Source organism: Dromaius novaehollandiae, chromosome 1 (genome assembly GCF_036370855.1).
Source record: "Dromaius novaehollandiae isolate bDroNov1 chromosome 1, bDroNov1.hap1, whole genome shotgun sequence".
Taxonomy (NCBI): Eukaryota; Metazoa; Chordata; class Aves; order Casuariiformes; family Dromaiidae; genus Dromaius; species Dromaius novaehollandiae.
The window spans coordinates 102298168-102320672 of record NC_088098.1 but is presented as its reverse complement, the minus strand read 5'-3'; the positions used below and the strand labels follow the sequence as shown (position 1 = coordinate 102320672).

At 39.9% G+C, this 22505-nt stretch overlaps 1 protein-coding gene across 1 annotated transcript in view; it reads left to right on the top strand.

Moving 5' to 3' along the window:
- Positions 1-18284, top strand: part of GABRR3 (gamma-aminobutyric acid type A receptor subunit rho3) — a 31693-nt gene extending 13409 nt beyond the window's left edge. The window contains exons 3-9 of the mRNA XM_026100155.2: positions 5461-5528; positions 7055-7278; positions 10302-10384; positions 11242-11382; positions 14238-14390; positions 16767-16963; positions 17982-18284. Of these exons, the coding sequence (XP_025955940.1) occupies positions 5461-5528; positions 7055-7278; positions 10302-10384; positions 11242-11382; positions 14238-14390; positions 16767-16963; positions 17982-18284 (1169 nt within the window). The remainder of the gene's footprint in view (positions 1-5460; positions 5529-7054; positions 7279-10301; positions 10385-11241; positions 11383-14237; positions 14391-16766; positions 16964-17981) is intronic.
- The last annotated feature ends 4221 nt before the right edge of the window (positions 18285-22505 follow it).

Below are 22505 nucleotides of genomic sequence, written 5' to 3'. Positions count from 1 at the left end.
TTTAGGATCCCTTCCAATGCTTATGGAAATGTTCTCTTTCAAAAAACACGCAATCTTGATATAACAAATCCAAGTGATGTAGAATATATAATTCTCTGCAACCTGTTACAATAGTTAATTATTACTGTTTTTAGTGGAACTGGTTTCTAATCACAGCAAGAAACGTTCCAAGAAAACTATGAAGCTCAGAGAGCCTAGACTGGAGTAGGACCAATATCTATCTTATGCCAGGGAGGAATCACAAAAATACAAAAAGGCTTTAGGTTAGAAAAATCAACAGGGTACTGAGGTGACTGTGGTTGTGCATGTGTGTGGTGTTTAATATATTTATCATCTACCTACATTTATGGCCAAATTAGAGTCAGAATGGGATGAAAATATTAGCAGCTGCTATTTGCTGTCAATATGAGATCATGCCTGAGGTCAGGGGATGTTGTCTAATGTAGTCTATGGTGAATGGAAACAAAGAAGGCAGAGTTAATGAATGTCTTCTTTGCTTCAGTCTTTACTGCTGAAGCCAGCCCTCAGGAATCCCAGACCCTGGAGACAAGACAGAAAGTCTGCAGAAAGGAAGACTTCCCTTTGGTCGAGGAAGATCGGGTTAGAGATCATTTAGACAAACTTGACACCCACAAACCCATGGGCCCCAATGGGATGCACCTAAAAGTGCTGAGGGAGCTGGCGGATGTTATTGCTAGGCCACTCTCCATTATCTTTGAAAGGTCATGGAGAACAGGAGAGGTGCCTGAGGACTGGAAGAAAGCCAGTGTCACTCCAGTCTTCAAAAAGGGCAAGAAGGAGGACCCAGGAAACTACAGGCCAGTCAGTCTCACCTCCATCCCTGCAAAGGTAATGGAGCAGCTCATCCTGGATGTCATCTCTAAGCATGTGGAGGATAAGAAGGTGATCAGGAATAGTCAGCATGGATTCACCAAGGGGAAATCATGCCTAACCAATCTGATAGCCTTCTATGGTGGAATGACTAGCTGGGTAGATGAGGGGAGAGTAGTGGATGTTGTCTGCCTTGACTTCAGCAAGGCTTTTGACACTGTCTCTCATAACATCCTCATAGGCAAGCTCAGGAAGTGCAGGCTAGATGAGTGGACAGTGAGGTGGATTGAGAACTGGCTGAAAGGCAGAGCTCAGAGGGTTATGATCAGTGGTGCAAAGTCTAGTTGGAGGAGTGCAGATAACGGTGTCCCCCAGGGGTCAATACTGGGTCCAATATTGTTCAACTTATTCATCAGTGATCTGGATGAAGGGACAGAGTGCCTCCTCAGCAAGTCTGCTGATGATACAAAACTGTGAGGAGTGGCTGATACCCCAGAAGGCTGTGCTGCCATTCAGAGACACCTGGACAGGCTGGAGAGTTGGGCGGAGAGGAACCTCATGAAGTTCAAAAAAGGCAAGTGCAGGGTCCTGCACCTGGGGAGGAATAACCCCATGTGCCAGTACAGGTTGGGGGCTGACCAGCTGGAAAGCAGCTCTGTGGAGAAGGACCTGGGAGTCCTGGTGGACAAGAAGTTAACCATAAGCCAGCAACATCCCCTTATGGCCAAGAAGGCCAATGGTATCCTGGGGTGCATTAGGAAGACTGTTGCCAGCAGGTCAAGGGAGGTGACCCTCCTCTTCCACTCAGCCCTGTGAGGCCACATCTGGAGTACTGTGTCCAATTCTGGGCTCCCCAGTACAAGAGAGACATGGATCTACTGGACAGAGTCCAGCGTAGGGCTACGAAGGTGATTAGGGGATTGGAGCACCTCTCCTATGAGGAGAGGCTGAGAGAGCTGGGCCTGTTTAGCCTGGAGAAGAGAAGACTGAGAGGGGATCTTATCAATGTATACAAATATCTGAAGGGAGGGTGTAAAGAGGATGGGGCCAAATGATTTTCAGTGGTGCCCAGTGACAGGACAAGAGGCAAGAGGTGCAAATTGAAACACAGGAAGCTCCATCTGAATATGAGGAAAACCTTTACTGTGAGGGTAACAGAGCACTGGAACAGGTTGCCCAGAGAGGCTGTGGAGTCTCCTTTTCTGGAGGTATTCAAAACCTACCTAGACGCAATCCTGTGCAAGATGCTCTAGGTGACCCTGCTTAAGCAAGGGGGTTGGACTAGATGATCTCCAGAGTTCCCTTCCAACCTCGGCCATTCTGTGATTCTGTGATTCTGTGAATGCTAGGCTGAACAGTATTTTCTCATTAAGCAGTATGAGTGAAGCCTTTGGCCTTTTCTCAAATAGAGAACAGAAATCTCTTTTAAGCAGTATGTTTCAAAAATCTAGCATTTCTACCTAATCAGGGACAAACTTCATTGTAGCAGTTCCCTTTTTATTTAATTCACTTTAGAAACACCCACGTTAATTCTCCTGGGTATAGCTTTTGATCTCCTTTATGCTATTCAGTGCTCCCACTGATGTGGCTTTATAACAGTTCCCAGCTTAGTGCAAGCAGTCCTTTCAAAGAACCAAGTGTCTGTGTGTACATTTATGTGTAACTGGCACTTTAGTTTGTGTGCATATAATAAATGTAATCACCTGTACTTAAGCTGCCACTAAGTTCTGGTGCTGTGATCACTTCCCTTATATCTGCCCAGATGGGGTGAATTATTGAATGAAATTGTATCCACACCAGAATACTGCTTGTTGGGTTAGGAAATTGTTGTCTATAATTTTTGCAAATTCCAAGGAACTTTGAGGACTGCCATTCATTGTCACACTTCAAATAGTTGTCATTCAGAAAAAAAACAACTTTTTTTTCCAGTCTACACATTATACATGGATACTTAGAGAGCTAGTTGTCCTATTCTATGATATGATTTGTGAATAGCTGTTTGAAGAATGGTGATGGTAGACATTTAACTTTATTCGCTTCAGATTTGTCCTTGACTCAGAAACTGGTAAAGCCATCTTTTAATATAGAGACATGCTCCTCTCTCCTCTCTCTCCACCCCCATAATTCTCCTTAAATGGGACAAAACCTGCTGACATTCCAGTCATGCAAATCATCCCCCAAAGTTTTAGTAGTACCAGCTAAGATTAAATGTATGCTCAGATATGAGCAGCTCCAGTATATCCTACCAGGCCCTTCTGCCACAGTCCCAGAGTCACAGTTTGAAGAACCTACAGTACAGAGAAGTTGAAGCTTCTTGGTGAGTCAGGTTAGCTAATAATTCATGTTCACTCTAAGCTACCCTGGTACCAACAAGCTTTTTTAAGGCACAGGCCAGCTCATCTCAGTTAGAAATCTAGAAAGTTCCTGTTTCACTGCATGGACTTCAGAGGCAGCCAAGGGTGCTGAGACCAGACAGTGACATCTTCACTGCTGGCAGATAAGGTGAACCTTAGTATGGCTCATACCCCTGGGCTGGAGATCTGTACTTCTACAGCTAGCCTGCTCCCTTACCCACCCTAGCTCATGTACAGCCAGCTCAGGAATCTGCTTTGCAATGTAGACATGTCACAAGTTTCAGATTGCTAATGAGGAGCTTGACAGACAATACCTTATCTTCCCACAATGTCTGCGTTTAAATGATGTGTGAATCTCATCTGTGAATGATGTTCACATGATGTATAAATCCCCCTGTGGCTTTTACTTAGGCTAAATGTGTTTTTAATTTACAACATAGTTTAGGTTTCAATGGGATACTGAGAAGATGACTCCACTCAGATTACAAGCAGGGATTTTTTGTACCAGTCCTTGGTACCAGTCACTAGTTAGCATAAGTAAACTATTTATGTGGTGTGGTTTGGATTGTGTGGGAAAAACAAAGATAAGTAGTAGTCAAACCTGGTTTAGGAGAAGCATAAAAATGTTTGTTGGTTTGTATGAAGCCTGGTTGGATATATACTTTGGTATGCTTGTGTGTCAACCTTCAGGGCAGATCTCTCCTGCTATCGCTACTCTCTAAAAGAAGTAATATTTTCCCGAGTACTGTCTAGTATCTTACTAATAAAGTAGTTGACTGAACTTTGCTGTTTGGAGTCCTGAATTTCATCTTGAGCTTTGAGCCTTTGGCAAACAGATTGAGTGACACATTCCTCTCAGAGGCAGGGATGATTTCCAAGCCAGACAGCACAACTCTTGTCAGTGCAGTAACATGTTCCTATGTGCCTTAACTCTGTTCGCATTTTACCTTGCTTTCCTGTGCACAATGTGTCCTCATCTGTACTACGTAGGGTCAAGCCCTCCATTAAAATATACAAGTCAAATCAAGAGATTACAGACCCAGATTTTAAAATACCTCAAAAATAGTTCAGGATCTTACTGGTAAGAACTGGAAGCAGCTGTGTAATCCTCAAGGGCTGCTATTTTAAGGATAATTCCAAAAAGAGACACAGTGTTGTGACTGGTTATCAGGTGCATGACATTTCTGGACTATTTTAGCTTTATGCTGATGTAAGTAAAAGACAAGAAAAAGAGAAAGACCAGTCAAAGAAGTTGTTGCTGTCTCCTGCTGTTCAGTCTTCCTTGTATTCATGTTTTGTACTGGGTTATTTTAAATGTGTATTTTAAAATTATGTTAAATGCATATTTTTAAAAATGTAATTGGAATTTCATATACAAAGATTACTTTGGATTTTCGTTCCAAGTGCAGAATATTCTTCGGTATGTGTATACACATACATGCACATGTCTCTCCCCATCTCCCTCTCTGTCTCCCTCTCTCTCTTAAGGAAATGATTAGTTAGTTACTTTAGTGGAAAGACTTGCTTGCTAAAAATTACACAGGTGCATAACCTGTATGGAACTCTAATTCCAGCTATTGTACACTGAAAAGGCTGGAAATAATTTTGTATTTCACTGTAATTGTTAATTGATTTTGGGTTACTTTACTGCAAAAACAAAAAATATGCTTTTATAAAATGTTCATTAAGATTCCATTGTGACATAAACTCACAGCCTTTTTCATCTATGTGGTATGAAATAATGGGATACTATGTACTGCTGACATAGTTTACAATAGTTTACAATAAGGTGACCTAGTGCAGTTTGGTATGTATTGTACTTAATAATAAACTATGTACTCAGTAATACATTGCACACACAACACCGTCATAGAACATGCTTAATACATGCACAGCTTTTTCTTTATGAGATAGTGAGCGAGCAATCCCTTTTGACAAATATCTATGTCAAACTTTAAGTAGTTAACTAATTAAAGATACAACTAGTTCATTAGCTTTGGCACCATAAGGAAACTTACTGCTTTCTAAACTGCAATGCCAATAACAACCACTTTGATTGCAAAGAGATCACTTAAGGTTTTGTACTTATTTCCACAGCTTTTCAGCATAAGGTTTTATTGAGTTGCCATGGACTTTCTCATTCAGTGTACTGAGGTGGACAGACCATAGTAAATGCTGGAATGGGGTAAACTCTTCATGTTGTTAATATGTAGTCTTCCCTTTAAAAAATCTGCATTTGTGCTCCTCATCACTCTTTCATTCTGTTACATTGAAGGGTCACCAATACCCGTGGGCATTGACGTGCAGGTAGAAAGCATTGACAGCATATCTGAAGTTGACATGGTAAGTTGGTTAGTAGAACTGGAATAAAGAATTTCAGCAAAAGCTCAGGGTTTCATAAACATCCACCTGGATAATATAGAAAAATACCGTTAAAGAAAGTGAACCCATGAAGAACACAGCCTTGCCTTAAAGCATGCAAGCAATTCTCATTTAAATTAGTAAGGGTTACGTATGAGCACATGCTGAATTTCTTCCTGGGCTAGAGGAACAGAACAGTACGGATAGTGCTCTGATTTGAAAATGCCAGATGTTCTGTAAGTCCCATGGGCTTCTTTCTATAAGACCTCTCAGTGCTCTGTGCTTTTGAAGATAAGGCTTTGTGTCCTTTTGATTCCTTTGCTTATGCAGGCCTGAATATTCCCATCATTTCTGGCATGCGTGGAGCTGTGATCATAACAGACAGAAGTAGAAAAATCAGCTCCAGAAATGGTCTTAGGAAGGAGACCCCCTCACTGCAATCTAAGACATGTAGCCATGGAATGCAGGCTGTTCATTCCTCAGCCAAGATTATCACTAAGAAATGTGACCCAGGCATTAGTGACAAGTTGCTCAGTTCTAGAATAGCAGGGTGCATTAACTTTGCAAATAGATCTCATTTACAATATCTTTTCACATCGAGTGTAGCTCTAGCCCCAAGTGTTGAGCTTGCTATAGGATCTGTCAGTATGAACTGCTGCATTCTTCTGGAGCCCAGTGGGACTCGCGTAAGCATATATTCACGTTACAGGAGAAAGCCCAAGTATCTTTCCGGTGTTCTTTTCAGAAGTATCCTACTGAAGGAAATGATGTCCGCTTAATAATACAAGAGTTAGATAGGTGAGCACAGAGCAATCAGGCTGTGCAGAAGCTCAGACTGAATTTGAAGCTTTACCTCCAGCTCTTCCCACATGTACATTTGCAGTCATGTTATTTCTCTAAATTACTAAAAATTTTTCTAAATTACTAAAAATGTCATAATTCTCATAATTTTGAATTGTTTAGTCTTATGAAATTCACAGCATTGTTTCTATATCTTTCATTTCGTTCATTAAAATGTACTGATCTAAAAATCCTGTGCAATATTTGTACAAAACGTACATACAAACAGACTTTACAAATTGAGGTAATGCTCATGAAAGACTCAAATTACTTTCCTTGTAAAGGAACCACAGTCCATTCTGGAAAGAGCCTTTGAAAATTTCCCAACAAAACCCCCTTCCATGCTTCTTTCTTTGGTTTTGAAGTTTCTTTTTCATTTCACTAATCATCCAATCCAGCAGACCACTGAAATCTTTGAGTTTTGTCTCAGTACAAAGGAGTTATGAACCTCAGACTCAGACATCAGTGATAAGTCAAACAGCAGGAATCTCAAAGGTTGCTCCAACCTGTATTTAATCCCATGGAGTGGATTTTGATTCTTCTCTCTGAAGATTCTCCATATGTTATCCAGAACAGAAATTGATCTGTTACATGACTTGATTACTTTGTACTGCTTACTATTGTGAATAAAATATGCATTATCTTCTTTTATTTTTAATTAAACAAAGGACTTCACAATGACTTTATATCTCAGACATTACTGGAAGGATGAGAGACTTTCATTTCCTAGTACCAAAAACAAAAGCATGACTTTTGATGGAAGACTGATAAAAAAGATCTGGGTACCTGATGTTTTTTTTGTACACTCCAAAAGAGCTTTCATCCATGATACAACTATGGAAAATGTCATGCTCCGAGTATATCCTGATGGCAATGTACTCTTCAGTCTACGGTAAGAACAATACCCTTTTATAAGAAAATACAACATAACTGCAACTGCAGACCAATGGTCTGTACAGTGAAAAATTACTGGAGACCCTTGCAATTAAGATTCTGACACTAGACAGGCATTAATCTCCTGGGGTCAGACACTGGGAAATGGTGACCACTGAATACTCCCAGTCTACCAGGGTAAAATAGATCCAGGACTGACATAGCAGATGATAATATATTTTTCTGTCATTCATGCGTGGTTTCCTGTTGCAGGACAAATTTTACATCTGTTGTAAATACTGCTGAAGTTTAGCAAGTGCTAATTCATTGCCAGTGGTTTTAGCAATACTGCACTAGTTTTACTCTTTTAAGCACAGTAAAATCCAAAATTATTAGCAAAGAACTTTTTTTTCCCAGAGTCTCCTTTAAAAATGTCTGCCTTGGCTATCTTCAGCCCAGCATACCTGTAAACTACTACTGATATTAATCAGGGCTCCAGGTAGGCACAGAGAGCAATTATTGGTACTGATAGCAGCAGTGTTAGAGAGGCATGTTGTATGACCACAAGGAACTGGAAAGTGAAACAGCAGTTCCAGAACCGGAATGCCAAGATCATTAAACATGTACCTGCCTTCTCGCTACATGCTGTGCAGATTTGGATGATGTGGCAAAAATGGTTTTAATGAGGAATTCTCCCCCCCCCCCCCAAGGTAAAGGCCGAGCCTGAGGCCTGTGAATTGTGGGAATCCCAGTTCTCCAGTTTGTGACTAATTATACCTGTGCTCAGAGATGGTATTTCATCTAATCTGAACAGTTCAAAGATTTATGCAAGCACTTGCAATTTTCACTATGTAATAATTTTCCAACAAATAAATGAATTTACCCACCCTCACTTGAAAGACATGCACAAACCCTCCCAACAACAGCTGCACACTGCTTTTCGTGAGGTTTTTATGTTTATGAATCACAAGAAACAGTAAGAAAACCCTGAGGTGAACTACTTTATATTTTATTGGTCTATTTATTTGCATGCTTCATGAAAGAGAGCAATCCGAGGAAATACACCAAGGCTTAGAGAAACATGAGGGGTATGACATTTATTCAGCTAGGGGAAGGAAGAGTGGTGAACAGACATAAGGTGAGCAAATATATTCTGTTAGGTTGCTGGAAGAATAAGGTGTCCTCAAGATTAACAGTAAGAAACTGTGCACAACAGCCTCTTATTACAAACAGGAGGGAGGAAGAAATAGGAAGGAATGTGACAGAGATGGAGAGAAGGGAAAAGGTGCGGTAGGGGGGAAGGCAAAGGAGGAAGCAGGGCAGAGAGGCAGACACACACTGTGAATCAATTTATTGCATTTGCTCACTGCTCAGAATCCAACCTGTGAGGACAGCCAGCGTCCTGTGTCCTGCATCACCTTTGCAAGCTGGTGCCCTGCTTTTGTTTCATGCCCTCATTCTTTCTACTTCCACAGTTATCTTTCCCTAACCCTGCAACACCAGACGGTGTGTACTGGGTGACTCCTCTTGCTCTGGCAGGTCAGCTTGCAGCCAGCCTCACCCTCCTGTCCTGAGAAACAGGCCAGTGTACAGCAAAGCCCCCAAGTTACTGCCAAACCTGGGGGTTTCCCTCCTGACCATAAGCATGGCATGGACACCTGCCCTCTTCTTTCTCTTCTTTACTAGTTCTTATCAAACTGAGAGGCAGAGAAGGGGGAGATCTAAATGTTGGTGGACCAAGATTTTGAAATGATTAAGGTCAAACAATGTGTTTCTAGCCTGTGTTAATGCTTGTGTTCCTAAACAATCAGATGCTCATGAAGACCTTCTTTGTATATTGCCGGATTTACATGCAATGGGTAGGTTATAATCCAAATCCTTATTTGCAAGAAATCTGCATATTCTACAGATTTCTTCAGTGCCCAGCGTCCAGGATTTTACTGAAGCAAAACAGAACAAAAATCCAGATTGGTTGCTAAAATGGTCTTTATTTTTTTTCAATCACTATTTGCTTGCTAGTCCCCTGATCCTGTAATCAATAGCTAAAAGACTGAAACAACATCCATAGTTGGATGCATAGTCTTATGCCTCATTTCAGAGACATATCACTGTTGCAACCTCATTTCAACCCAGTAAAATCTTATACTTGTAAAAATTCAGCTACGTTGGGATTACCAATCACAAGTTTTCAGAGATCACTTGTATACCCAGTGTATTCCTTGTCACTTACATTCCTGCAGGATTCAGTTTAGGCAAAACTCTGAAAAATCAATGTAAAATATCATATGAAAAGCAAGATGTGACAAGAAAAGGAAATTGAGCAATATTTACTATTTTTAAATTTAAATCGTTACCTTTAGCCTTTTTTTGTTTAATGGCTAAAATGTTAGGGGACATTCATCTCCTACACATTTGTGGAAAAGCAGGTGGAATGCAAAATTAATGTCTTTGCTCAGATTTTTCTACACTTTTTAGAGTGTAAGGCTTTGAATATCAAATATGACTGTGCTAAATAATGATACATTTTCATCTGTAGTTTTGTGAGCATTTCTACATTCTGTTGAAGGGGAGAGTAGGCTTTCAATAATCACAGCTTACCTTTTTATTCAATTAAATATTATAACCATTCTAGCTATGAAAATAGCACTTGGAATAATATTTGCTCTAATCTTTAATATCTACTTCAGTCTATGAGAAATCCAGTCAAGAAATGTGAACTTCCCTTGTTAATCTTCATAAGTGTAACCCTTCAAAGTAAAACACGTGAAAGGCTAATGAAGGACCAGGACAGTGAAAGGTTTAGTAATGTATTTAATAAGAAACTGTTTTTGTTTTAAAACATGTATTTTCTCATGGGCTTAGTTTTATCTCACTATCCTGAAGCAATTTTAGAAGTGCCTAAAAAACCCCAAAAAGTAGAAAAATTCAATCATTCAGATTCTAATCAGCATATTGGTTGGGGCTCTCAGTAAGATGTCTGCACAGCCCTGAGAAAGTGTCGAAATTTTCATTTGATTTCTGTTTTCCTGTTCCTTTCTTCAGAATAACAGTTTCTGCTATGTGTTTCATGGATTTCAGTAGGTTTCCTCTGGACACGCAGAACTGTTCTTTAGAACTGGAAAGCTGTAAGTTTAATTCATACCTGTTCTTCATTTCTTACCAGCACTCCATTTTGCTCATAATACCTTTTTCACTGCTTTTAATGTGTGACCTCAATCCTTTAGCCTGTATGTGAAAAACTGGCCAGTTTTTGATCTTTCTGGAACCCAATACACTTTGGGAAGATGGAAAAGCAAAGATGCACCCTGCTCTTTTCTGACTGGGTTGATATTCCAAGGCCTACATCTAAAAATCTTTTCTCTGTCAAAAATCATGTTTTGCTTGAGGGAAAAAAAGCAAGTTAAAACTGAAATAGGATGTCAGGATTTGACCTCATGAAAAAATGGAAATGAGTGCTTGTGTTACTGTGCAGTGTCGGCTTTTCCACCCCTGACTCAGCCTTTTGTAGGAAGCTGCAGAGCTGGACAGGGAAAGGTAATTCTGTCTTGCAGAGCATTTTCATATCTCCAAATTTATTCTTATCCTAATTATGAGCAGAACTGGGATGCTGGGTTTTTGTTTAGTCTCTGCAAAAAGGAACAGGTTCCTAGTGTTCAGGCAGCTCCAGAGCTACAGGCCCTATGTGCCCTGGGATCCAAAGGGTGATAGAGCTGTGAGGACTGTGACTCACAGCTGCCCTGTGTTCCCTCTTCCTCCTCTGTCAAGCAAACTGCTGGCAGGACACAAGCCTGGGTTCCACTACAACAAGATTGAAAAATGGCCTTTGCAAATTTTTCATTGTCAACTAAGGGACAAGTTGAGATGAAAAACATGTTTTCCTTGTGATTTTCCCAAATTGTTCAAGTAATCTCCTATCCCTAAGAAAAGAAAACAGGAGCTCTATGCCAGCAGACGTGATGATTTAGTTTTTACTTTCTCACAGATGCGTACAATGAAGATGATCTGATGTTATACTGGAAACATGGAAATGAGTCCCTGAGCACAGATGAACACATCTCCCTGTCCCAGTTTTTCATTGAAGAATTCAGTGCTTCCAGTGGACTAGCTTTTTACAGCAGTACTGGTATCGTAAGCCCTTGGCATTAGAAGAGAGAAACACGAGACCCAGTCACACAGAATGTCCTTCACATTTTAATCTGTTGTTTAGAAATGACTGTTACCACTGTGAGAGATCGTACAGTTAAAATGAGGTCTGTCAGTCACTGTGATCTGTTGGCCCTCCGTTCTTTTTACATTACCTATATAACACTCTCTTGATATTACAAGAAGAGGCCATAATAATACCTATAACTTAACATCTGACAAAAAGAACCTGAAGAAAATGAGCATGCAGAACAACCAAATATATGCTGTTGCTAGCTCTTGACAAATCCTGGGGTTTCTCTGAAAGGCTCTGGGTTTATGGGTATATTTTGGTCCTCCTGGTTGTATAGAAAAACTTAAAAATGCAACCCCTCAAGGGTCAATTACTAGAAAGCAAACAAGAGGAACCCCAGTGTGTTTTATTTTCTAAAATCTCCTCATTTTTGGAGCTGTAAACATCATTAAAAATTCAGCGACTATGAGATTTCTGCATGAGAGTTTGCTTAATGTTCCATGTTTATACATAAAGCTGCAGACAAGAATTCCTTTATGTCACCACTACATTTTTTAAAAACAGGTATCTGCACCAGACAGCTTTTTATTCTTCCCTATAGATCTGGAACCACACTTTCTGGCAAACTGCTCAAAGCCTTAGGAGTTTATTATAGTCCCCATGCAAGGAGGTTTTTATCTTCTTTGCATTGTACACGCAGTTATAAATTTTGAAACATTCCCCTGCATAAATAGTTTAACCATACTTTCCTTAACAAGATAAAATACCATGCTTGCTACTCTACTTTCTAGTCTGAGTCAATTCATTTCAGTGTGATATTGCCCTTCAGTTATCAAGCCTGATTAATGGATTAGAAATTATTTCATATAATATGATGAAATGCACAAAGTGTTGGAAAAAGTCCTTTAAGACATACAGGAAAGCTGCAAATAGATTTATTTACTGTATTTTATTTACAGGATAGCTTCTTTTTGCCTTCAAATAAGACCCATTAAAATTTACAGTTCTCATATTTTAATGGCTGATATTTAATGCATAAATTTCAGTTTCAATTATGATGCAGCCTAAGCAGCAAGGAATTCAAAGCTTGATCAGGTTCTTCATCCTTATCTCTTGCTGGTGTGTGAGCTAAGGACAGCATTCCAGCTTTCAAGAGCCACTGTCATATGAAAAGAGGGCGGGTGATTCCCCACCATCTTAACTGTGTCTTGCTGAGAACCAAGTCAAATGTGCCCTTGCTGCAAGCAGAAAACTGGGATGTTTTCCACTAAACTGCCATAACTGTTTGTCGAAGCTGTTTTCTGGGAACTCAGCTAATGGCTTCTTTTCACCTTGCTATTCCTCATTAAAAAACATTTCTGCAAGGCAAATGCACCCTTGTGCACAACTGTGCAACCTTATACCATTCTTATACCCAGCCTTCTACAGCACCTTTACAGCACCTTTGACTTTGTAAAGGTGTAACTACTTGAGACTTAACATGCAGATGTCTTGATGATCAGCTGACTCAGCAGGGTGAAGACTTTTAAATTACAGGGACCACTGGGAAGTACCTGAATGAATGCATGTACCATATCTGTTAATTAGAATACTACCATTTGTATGTTATCACTTCTCAGACATGCACTTCGGCTTTGAGTTTTTGTTTCAGCCACAAGGTTCCATTTTCTCTTGTTCTTCTATTTTGCTTCTAATTTCTTTTGTTGGAAGAAAGTTATTACACACAGAAGAGCCCCCCAGCAGTAATTGTGGGGAACAAGCAGTGCAACTCTAATGGGACGCCTCTCCCATTAGACAAGGAGAAGAGTCTGGGACAACAGAATGGACACAAACGCTGCTGACAAAGCAGTCTTCTGCATTTTAGGTTCTGTGTATCCTTCCCTGTGAATCTTAGTGAACTACACATCTAGACAATCCCATTCACCTCTCACAACATACTCCTTAGGTTTCACCTCTAAGGACAATTTTTGCAAAGAAACACTGGAGCTTTTGGAGTTCCTTGGCCTCCATAGGACCAATACTTTCAAACTGGTTTTGTGACAATCATTTTTAAAAACAAAAGCCTGCTCTGTGGCTGAAACCACACAGGATATGTTTAATACCAGATAGGATTATTATCAGAATACTCATTTCTTAAAGTAGCTCATTGTAAAGGCATGACTGTTCCAACACAGGCTCATTCATTTGCATCATATTTGCATCGTAAAAGCAGATGCTGTACAGCCAGCTATTTCTGTCTTTTTTTCTCCTCATTGTATACTGAATTGCTTCCCATTGCACAAGGTATATAGCACACGAGCTTTGGTGCACAGAGCCTGCCCCAGAATTCACTAGATGGCAGCCTTTCCTCTGAAGTCAATACTGAGCGGATATTCCAGTCTGATCAGAGGAAAAGAAATGCTACTTGTTGCCTTGGTATTTGTAGCCGTGAGAGGCAGCAGACTACTTTCTGTGGGAGGTAGAGCGTTGGCTTCACTGTCCTAGCTGAACTGGATAATTATATTCTGTCTGCATTCTGCTGACAGTTTCACTGTAAATCTATTTACTTTTTTTTTCAATTTCCTAACTCTGAGTATAATACAATATTTTATTTAGACAGTTGTGATCATCCACTCCCAAGGCAGCAGTATTTTAATGTGGTATGAGTGACAGTGTGCAAAGCATTATATAAAACCAGGGTGGTAGCAATATTTTGTATGTGCTTATTATCACTGATGTGGGCACACCATACCTACTGGAAAGACAGGGCCAGTAAACAGAATTCAGAAATAACACCAATCTCTTCTCTTCTCCCCAACCCCTCTGCTCTCTTTCTTCAATAGGTTGGTACAACCGACTTTTTATAAATTTTGCCCTCCGGAGGCATATTTTCTTTTTTGTGCTACAGTCCTATTTCCCAGCTATGCTGATGGTGATGCTGTCTTGGGTTTCATTTTGGATTGACAGAAGAGCTGTTCCTGCCAGGGTATCATTAGGTAAACCTTTACCTTATATTCTTTTGAGAGGTATAGAATGGATAGGGGAAAGGTTTTGAAGTTACTTTACCTTCTTATTTACACAAGACAAGAGCAAGTATATCAAGTAATTGCCTAAACAACATTATTATTGCCACTATTGTCAGTACCACAGACTCTTGTAGTCAACCTCCAAGTTTGGAAATGGGATGTTTCTTCAGATTGGCTTTGCTGTACTAGAAAGCAACTCACACAGCACAGAGGGATAATTCTTCAGATTTCCCTTTGTTGAATTGTACTTTATTTCTTTTGTTGCAAACACTGCTCCCCCCCCCCCCCCCGCCTCCACTTCTTAGGAAAGTAAGAGGTAGTCTGATCCTTCCCCAAATCTGTGGCTCATGAGAGATGCTTAGAAGGCGCAGTACAATCTATCTAAAGGCTTTGTGCCTCACTTTCTCTCTAGAATCTGTTGATATCTTCCTACTGCCTTGGATCCAGTTTCCTGAACTGTCCTGTTCTTTGTCAGGTATTTTGGGTTTGCTTTGGTGCCCTAACATCTTATGCTGTGGAAGCCAAAGAGTAAGTTAGGCACCTTTCTGCTCTCACAGTTTTAGTTCTGAACACCACAGGCTCAGGATAAAAAGGAACAAATTACAGTGTTTTTTTATAATATTATTGGTTTTCTCAGTGATGAATCACCTGATATCATTTCAAGACTGCCTTCTGTTGGGAATTTAACAATAATGGCCTTGGAATTAATAGATATTTTTTCTATTTTTTTTCCAACATCTCTCAGAAAATTTGGTGGAAAAACAGTGGGATAGCTAATGCATCCATAATGCATAGGAGTCCCCAGGCTGCCAGTTTGCGAATAAATAATGAAGTTCCTGTTCTGTCTTCTCACTGATACTGGTCCCAGAAGTTGATTGCATTTTGCCATATTTCTTAGACAATCCTTGAGAATCCTTGTGTAAGAAAGAAACTTGCATGTACTGAGGGAGCCTTAATGTTTATTTACAGCTATGCTAATCTAGAAAATATAGGTCTATAGCTACTTCAGATCTCTTTCTATTGGCACAATCTAAAACTATTAATACATGGGATATAAATCTATTTGTTAATCTAAACATAAGTTATGATATCTCCTACCTACTGTTAATAATACATCTACTAATTCCTTTTATTTATAATAAATGTAACTTCATATTTAAAAATAAAGTTTTGAGTCTCAGTAGGTCATTTGTAATGCTGTTGAGATGGTTTTGCTGATCATGTTCTTCAATTTATATATGGATTTCTATAGAAGGTTATGCATCAGGAATTTTAGGAATAACACACATTTCATCAGCATAAGCATACATAATTTATAAGCAACATTAACAACAAAGTTTAAAAACCTTAGCTCCCTCGTCTAGAGTATACAGATTTTGAATGCATAGATTTCCTCTTATATGATATATTTCAAACTTTGCAGAGTAAAGAGAGGGAAAGCAAGAACTCTTTTATGTTACAGTGGGCTTGAACTAGGACAAAACTGGAGAAAGGTTATACTAAGACCTGACTGAAAAGCTATATTATCAGCCAGTGCTGTGACTTAGGGATGCTGCTGAGATGTCTTCCCTTTTGGAATTACATTTAGTTCTTTAAAATCAGTTTTGTGTTGGGTTTTAGGTTTTTTTCAAGATAGAACAAAACTAGAAGTCTTAAATGGGCAATGAAAATTAGGGGAATAGGCACACATAAGAGGAGAGATTGAAAAGATGAGGGTGTAATTCTGGACACGTGAGTCAATGAAAAAACATATCTTACCTTTGATGAATTCAGCTTTTCATGCTAGAATGTTTTTAGAAAGCCAAGGAGCTATGACAGAGACATATGAGCCAATGTTATGTTCTCAAGAAGTACAATTTGAGAAGAGATTGGGAGGGAATTCAGTGATTCTTTACTGAAGCACAGGCACTAGAAAGGTGCATTGCAGAGACCCTGGCCCTATGAAGTGAGGGAAGAAATTCTTTCCCTTTCCCCACTGTGGGACACTGTAGCAGACAGCTCTGTTGACCACAACCCTGCTTTCACTGGTCCTCTATGGCAAGGCCTAAAGCTATCATAGGCACGTGTTCCTTACACTGCCGAATCACCAGCATTGTGTCTGTGCTGTTTGAACCTGGTGTGCTGCAGCTCTAACTGCACACACTGAGCACAGCTATGGCATCCTGGTTTCAGTATCATATGTGATAGGTCCTTCATGGTTCACTCTACTTTTCAGAGCCTGTGTGATGAAGTTAAAGGTGGTCTCAGTCATATGACCTATGAAGCTATGCTGTCCATGCAAGAGGTGATGAGCTAAACAGAACCAGTCAGCTTGTACTATGATAATCTCCCCTTTTTCCTTGGCAGGTATAACTACGGTGCTGACAATGTCAACCATCATTACTGGATTAAGTGCCTCAATGCCTCAAGTGTCTTACATAAAGGCTGTGGATGTATATTTATGGATCAGCTTCCTTTTTGTCTTCCTGTCTGTCATCGAATATGCAGCAGTGAACTATCTCACCACAATTGAAGAGAGAAAGCAACTCAAGAAAAGGGGCAAGGTACAATCCTGTTTTTTGTTGCCTTCAGAAAGCATCACAGAAGCCACAGAATAATCCTGATACAGCACTGTGGTAACCGTGCAGTAACCATGTCTGTGACTCCTCCCTGTATCTCACTTTTACCTGACTGAAGGGAGGAAAGGTATCACCCTGTCTGGGATCTTGGGAATGTCTCTCTCCTCCCTCTTCCTGAGACAGAAATTAGGGAGTACATCACTATTTTTTTGTTGAAGAACGTCTCCTTCACTCCGTTTCTCAAATACCTGTTGATCAAGAGAGTCCCAATGTTTTGGTCCTTTCCTCTCTCTGAAACATACCCTGAAATGTCCTGGTGCAATATCCCCTCCTGCTTCCTGTGGAGAAGAGTCTATTTCTCTTTCTCCTGCTTCCCTGTTTCCAATTAGGCAGATAGGTTTAATGATATCTTTTTGTCTGAAGATCAGATGAATGACATGGTCATTTTTAGAAAAGTGTGCCTGAAGCAGAAACATTTACAAGTTAAACATTTACTTTCCCTGGCTTTTCAGAAACATGCAGTTAAAACCTTTGCATCAGTGAATATCCCCACATGTAAACTCAATTTTTGGAGTATCACAAGGGGAAAGACACACAAAGGATGCACATGTTGCTCACATGATTTCATAATCCTGTCAAAAAAGTACTCTTGGAAATGTTCAAAATCATTTCCCACAGCTCTAGCAACGCTGACCTACAGGAGAGGCAGAGTTTGATTTTTCTGTTTGATAACCTGGGGCACATGTAAGTCGGCTGGCAATAATCAGTCAGACTAAGTGTGTTTATTACATATATCCCCTTTCTTGCTCAAGTCTTGCACAAGGGGGCAGGCCCAACAGATGACAGTATCTGAGCTAGACGATTTTGTGGGGTAGCCATATTCTCCTTACACTCAACACGGGGAGCAACCTTGAAGAGAAAGCTTTGCTTATTTTCTGTTTTATTATTTTTATTTATTAAGATGGCTTCTGCTAGACACAGAATAACTATTCTTTGTTGCCAGGCTTCAGGCATGTATAGTATTGACGCAGTGCAAGCAATGGCTTTCGACGGCTGCTATCATGACACGGATGCAGACATGGACTTGACTGCTTTCTCAGTCCGCTCTGAAGAGAATGCGACTCGGGCACGTGCAGCCAGCATCCCCAACCTGGCTGCAACTCGCATAAAGAGGAAGAGATCTCTGAAAGGAAACGTGGGCAGGATTATTTTACAGAACAATCATGTCATTGACACATATTCCAGGATTATATTTCCCAGTGTATACATTGTGTTCAACTTTTTTTACTGGGGTTTGTATATATGAACAGAAATCACTATAAGCGACACATTATTTTGCATATGAGGGTAGCATTATGCTTTAAAAATAATGCAACAGCAATAGAGGAACAGGTTACAAGTTTCTGAAACTGACTGCTGTGTCAGACAGGCAATACTGGTTTGGTTAGCAGCAAAACTGTTAACAAAAACCCCTCATGAGTCTGGTTTCTTTTTCAATTGGACCACGCAATGCTTCACTGTGGCAACCTAATGCACATGCTACTACTGCAGTGGCATAGAGGCAGTTTGCACACTATGGGGGCCCTTTATCACACACCTAAATAGTCAGCAGCTCCCAGCTGATGTATTATCCAGTCTCTATCTCCACTCTAACCATTCCTCTTTAATCAGCCTTTCTGTTTGTTCTCAGCTTGTGGTCCATTTTAGTATGCAATCAGCACCGATTGCCTTCAAATAGCTCTTATCCTTATTTCATTTACTGCATTTCTATTCTGCTAGGCAACCTGTATACACCTCAGCAGCCTTTGTGCTCAGATGGTAACTGCAGGTGAAGTGACTAGAATGAACAGCGGATTAGGGACCAGCAGAAAGCAGGAAGCAACCTGATGGAGATTTGTACATTGTGCATTATTAAGGCCTCAGAAGAACCCCTCACCCTGTCAGCTGTCCCTGACTTTCCCCAAGACTGCTAGGAAAGGCCTCCATTTTGAAGAAATCTTCGATCACCGATCCCTGAAGGTACCAAAGGAATAATGTCCCAGATGCAACGCACTTAGCGTCTTAGAGTTAGGACTAGGAAAGTCATCTTTCAGGTGGATGAATAGCATCACCTGCACAAGGCATGCCCCTCATGTCACACCCACACACCTGTGTGCTTCACATAGCCCTACTGGCATCACCTGCTTTCTGCATAACTGTTCATTTCAGAAACACAGGCTTTGAGGCAGAGATTTTAGAAAACTTTGTCAAGAAAACAAATCAATGTCTTTAGCAGAATCTGGCTCTTCTATTTTATATCGCATGCATGAGCTTGGGGCTTTGTCCCACCTTTGGCTTTTGGAGACAGACAGTTACTATGAGCTACATATGCCTGCTTGCAGCACAGATCCTCATCACAGATCAAATTACCACAGTGAGGCCTGAGACACATAGGAAATGAAAGGAAGCAGCTGTGCTGAAAGAGAGCCATATACAGGAATCCTGTCAGTCCCAGAGGAATCCTGCATGGGGGTATCCTTAGATTCAGGCTACAGAGGGTGAATTAAGGACATTCAGGGATACACACAAGAAATGTTCACGGCTCCAGAAAAGAATTAAGATTACTTTTGTGATTGCCCAAATGAGGAGCATTTTTCCACTGAAATTTCTTGATTTTTTTCTATCATTTAATGAAGTGAGTTAAAATTTAACCAAGTGAGTTCAACGTGATATTTTGTGTTGTCAGAAAATGTCAAAAGGTAAATGCTTGGGCACTGCTCAGTTAAAATAATGAAATGAGAATAAATTTGGAAGCCTGAATCACTCTCTGGCTTACATGATTTTCCTACACCAATATTGTTTATTCATAGCATGGTGATGTCTGTTACTCTTTCGAAAAGCAGCATTTGTCAAATCCCAACTACAGAGCTAGAAACGCTGGCAACACACTGCGTGCTGGGTGACTGAAATCTGATGGAGTGAGTGGGTACTTTGGCAGCCAATTCACTGCCAAACAAATGATCAGAGCTAAGACAGCTTTGATACTGTTCCAGGGAATCATATCATGGAAAGCAGAACTGTACCAGGAATGACAATTCTGGGAACATAAAGCCAAAGGACACAGAGCTTTGGCAACAGCAATAGCACACCAGACCTCAAGCTGAGCAGATGTGTTATAAAAAAAACCCCTTACCATGACATCCTTATTGCTGCACTGCCATTATGGAGACATCCTGTACATATGTTCCAGATTGCCAAAGAAGATCCCATCTAATTGCTCCAGATGTGCAACATGTCCCCTAAACATTTAGCATGAACTGATGTAACACCGTTGCTTTCACATACAATTTTTATCTCACTTGCAGTAAGAGGCATTTATGCTGTAGCCAAAAATGAATCCTCAACCTCCAACAGAAAGAATACCCATGTGGTTTCTTGACAAAAAGCAATTCCCTCTTCCAAAATTCTTAAAGGATGCTTAGTAGCAGAAGCTCCACACTGCTGAATGCTCAAACTCAGTGTAGACTGCCCAATAAACAAGCCCTCAGGTGGAAATGAATAGGAGAAGAGACTGACGCCTGCATTCACTTTCTGAACATGTTCTATAGAGGTGCCTGGGTTAGACTAATTTGTCCTGAAAGTTGTCCAGTTTTCTTTGATGGAGGAAACAATTATGTACTTTGATAAAATCCATCACAAAATGGAAGTATGAATGTAACTGTTGGCAAAGTGCTTTCCTCATGAAAAATATTATATAGCAAGTTTTATTATGACAATGAAGACGACCGCATGTTTTGATGACAAAACTTGCTGCATACTTTTCCAGGGAAGTTTATAATTTTTATCTTCTTAATGCAGTGACAGAGATGATATTGGGAACAATTATACTTCACAAATGCATTGTCTGTATAAATAGTAAATCATAACAAATAGTACTTTAATACTGCATTTTTTATTTGGAGGGCTTCCTAAGGATTAACTGACTAATCTTCACATAACCCTTTTCAGAAGTTGGTATTATTTTCCAGAAGGGGACAGTAATAAATACTTATAGTCAATTTGCCTAGACAGACCAGCATAGAAGTCTTAAAAAAAAGTATTCACAAGTATTTCCCATTCTGTGATTTGTGGCTGTTTCTGCAACTACTCAACTGTACAAATTGTACTCTCTGCAGCATTTACTAAAAGTTAAAACATCACAGCCATTATGTAAATACATATTTGTTTGAGTATTCATCCTAGTGGTATTCAAGCAGTTATGCTGAAAGTACTTTGTGGATTTTTGCAACAGAAATAACAGCTTGTAATGACTTCTGTGACCAGCTGAAGTGCAGTGTGGCCTCCCTATTTTTAACATCTGTTGCTACACCCATCTGTATTAAAACATCCTGTAAGTGTTAATGTAGGTGTTCAAGCCACAAACTTTTAAGTCTGGAAAACAGCATCATTCTTTACAGCTTTTGAATTTTCGTGGAAGAAGTAAGCAAAACTTCATGCCAGTGACTTGTCCTTCAGAGAGGTACAAAAAATGCACAGCTTTGAGCATCCCAAGTACTGGTGAGTGTTTATACTAAAATATTAACAATATCAATACATTTTGCAGTGTGTCCTGAATATTGGGTGAAATCATGATGAATAATGAGTCAGAATTAGGAAGTACAGAATATCTTTTTTTTTCCTTCTAAAACAAAAAAGCTTAGAGAAATTTAAACTTTACTATCCAATTCATGCACTTTTGTACAATTATGATAGCCTTAGTTTCACCCATTGCAAAATTTCTCTCCTGGATAACAAATCCACATGCTGATTAGTCTAAATTTCTTGATCAAGTGGCAGTGATTTTTCAAATTGGTCTGCTGCTGACCAAAGTGGTTCAGGTGCTAATGGAAGGAGGACTGAATGGGATGAACAATGCTTGCCTTTATATCTCCTCCTTCCCCTATCTTTGTGTATTATATTTTACCACTTTGTTTATTCAGCATGTAGGAGTTTATTAGATGCATTGAAGAATGCAGATCTCACCAGAATCACAGAAAATTTATTTCAGAGGATCCAGTTAGTACCACACATGGAACTAGAAACTATTACTGTGCGAGTAATACACTGCAAAGAGGGACAAGACTGCAAAGCTATTTTCTAAAAAGGGAGGGATTGGAATTGTTTCTGCAGTGAAAGGCTCTTATTATTCCTCTTTACAAACTGTTGATAGAATACAGCCCCTCTCTTATCTATCACTGAAGGCTCCTTCTAGAAACTATCTTACACCCAGTATAACTTCCCACTTGTATTAGCCATATAACGTAAAGCAGCTGAGGTCTCCAAAACTCATCTTTTGCCGGTGGTTCTGTTGTACATTCTATGAGCTGTAAGTACACAAGCACAACACTTCTGCAAAACCTAGCAAACACAAATTTTCTGACATGTCTTCTAACCAATTTAAGCAGAACAACTACTAGATATCTTTAATAAAGGTAGCTAAAAATATTTCTAGCCGTTTTCATGTATGCAGTGAGGATTCTGAAGACTTCTTCTAGGATAGGAAGCCTGA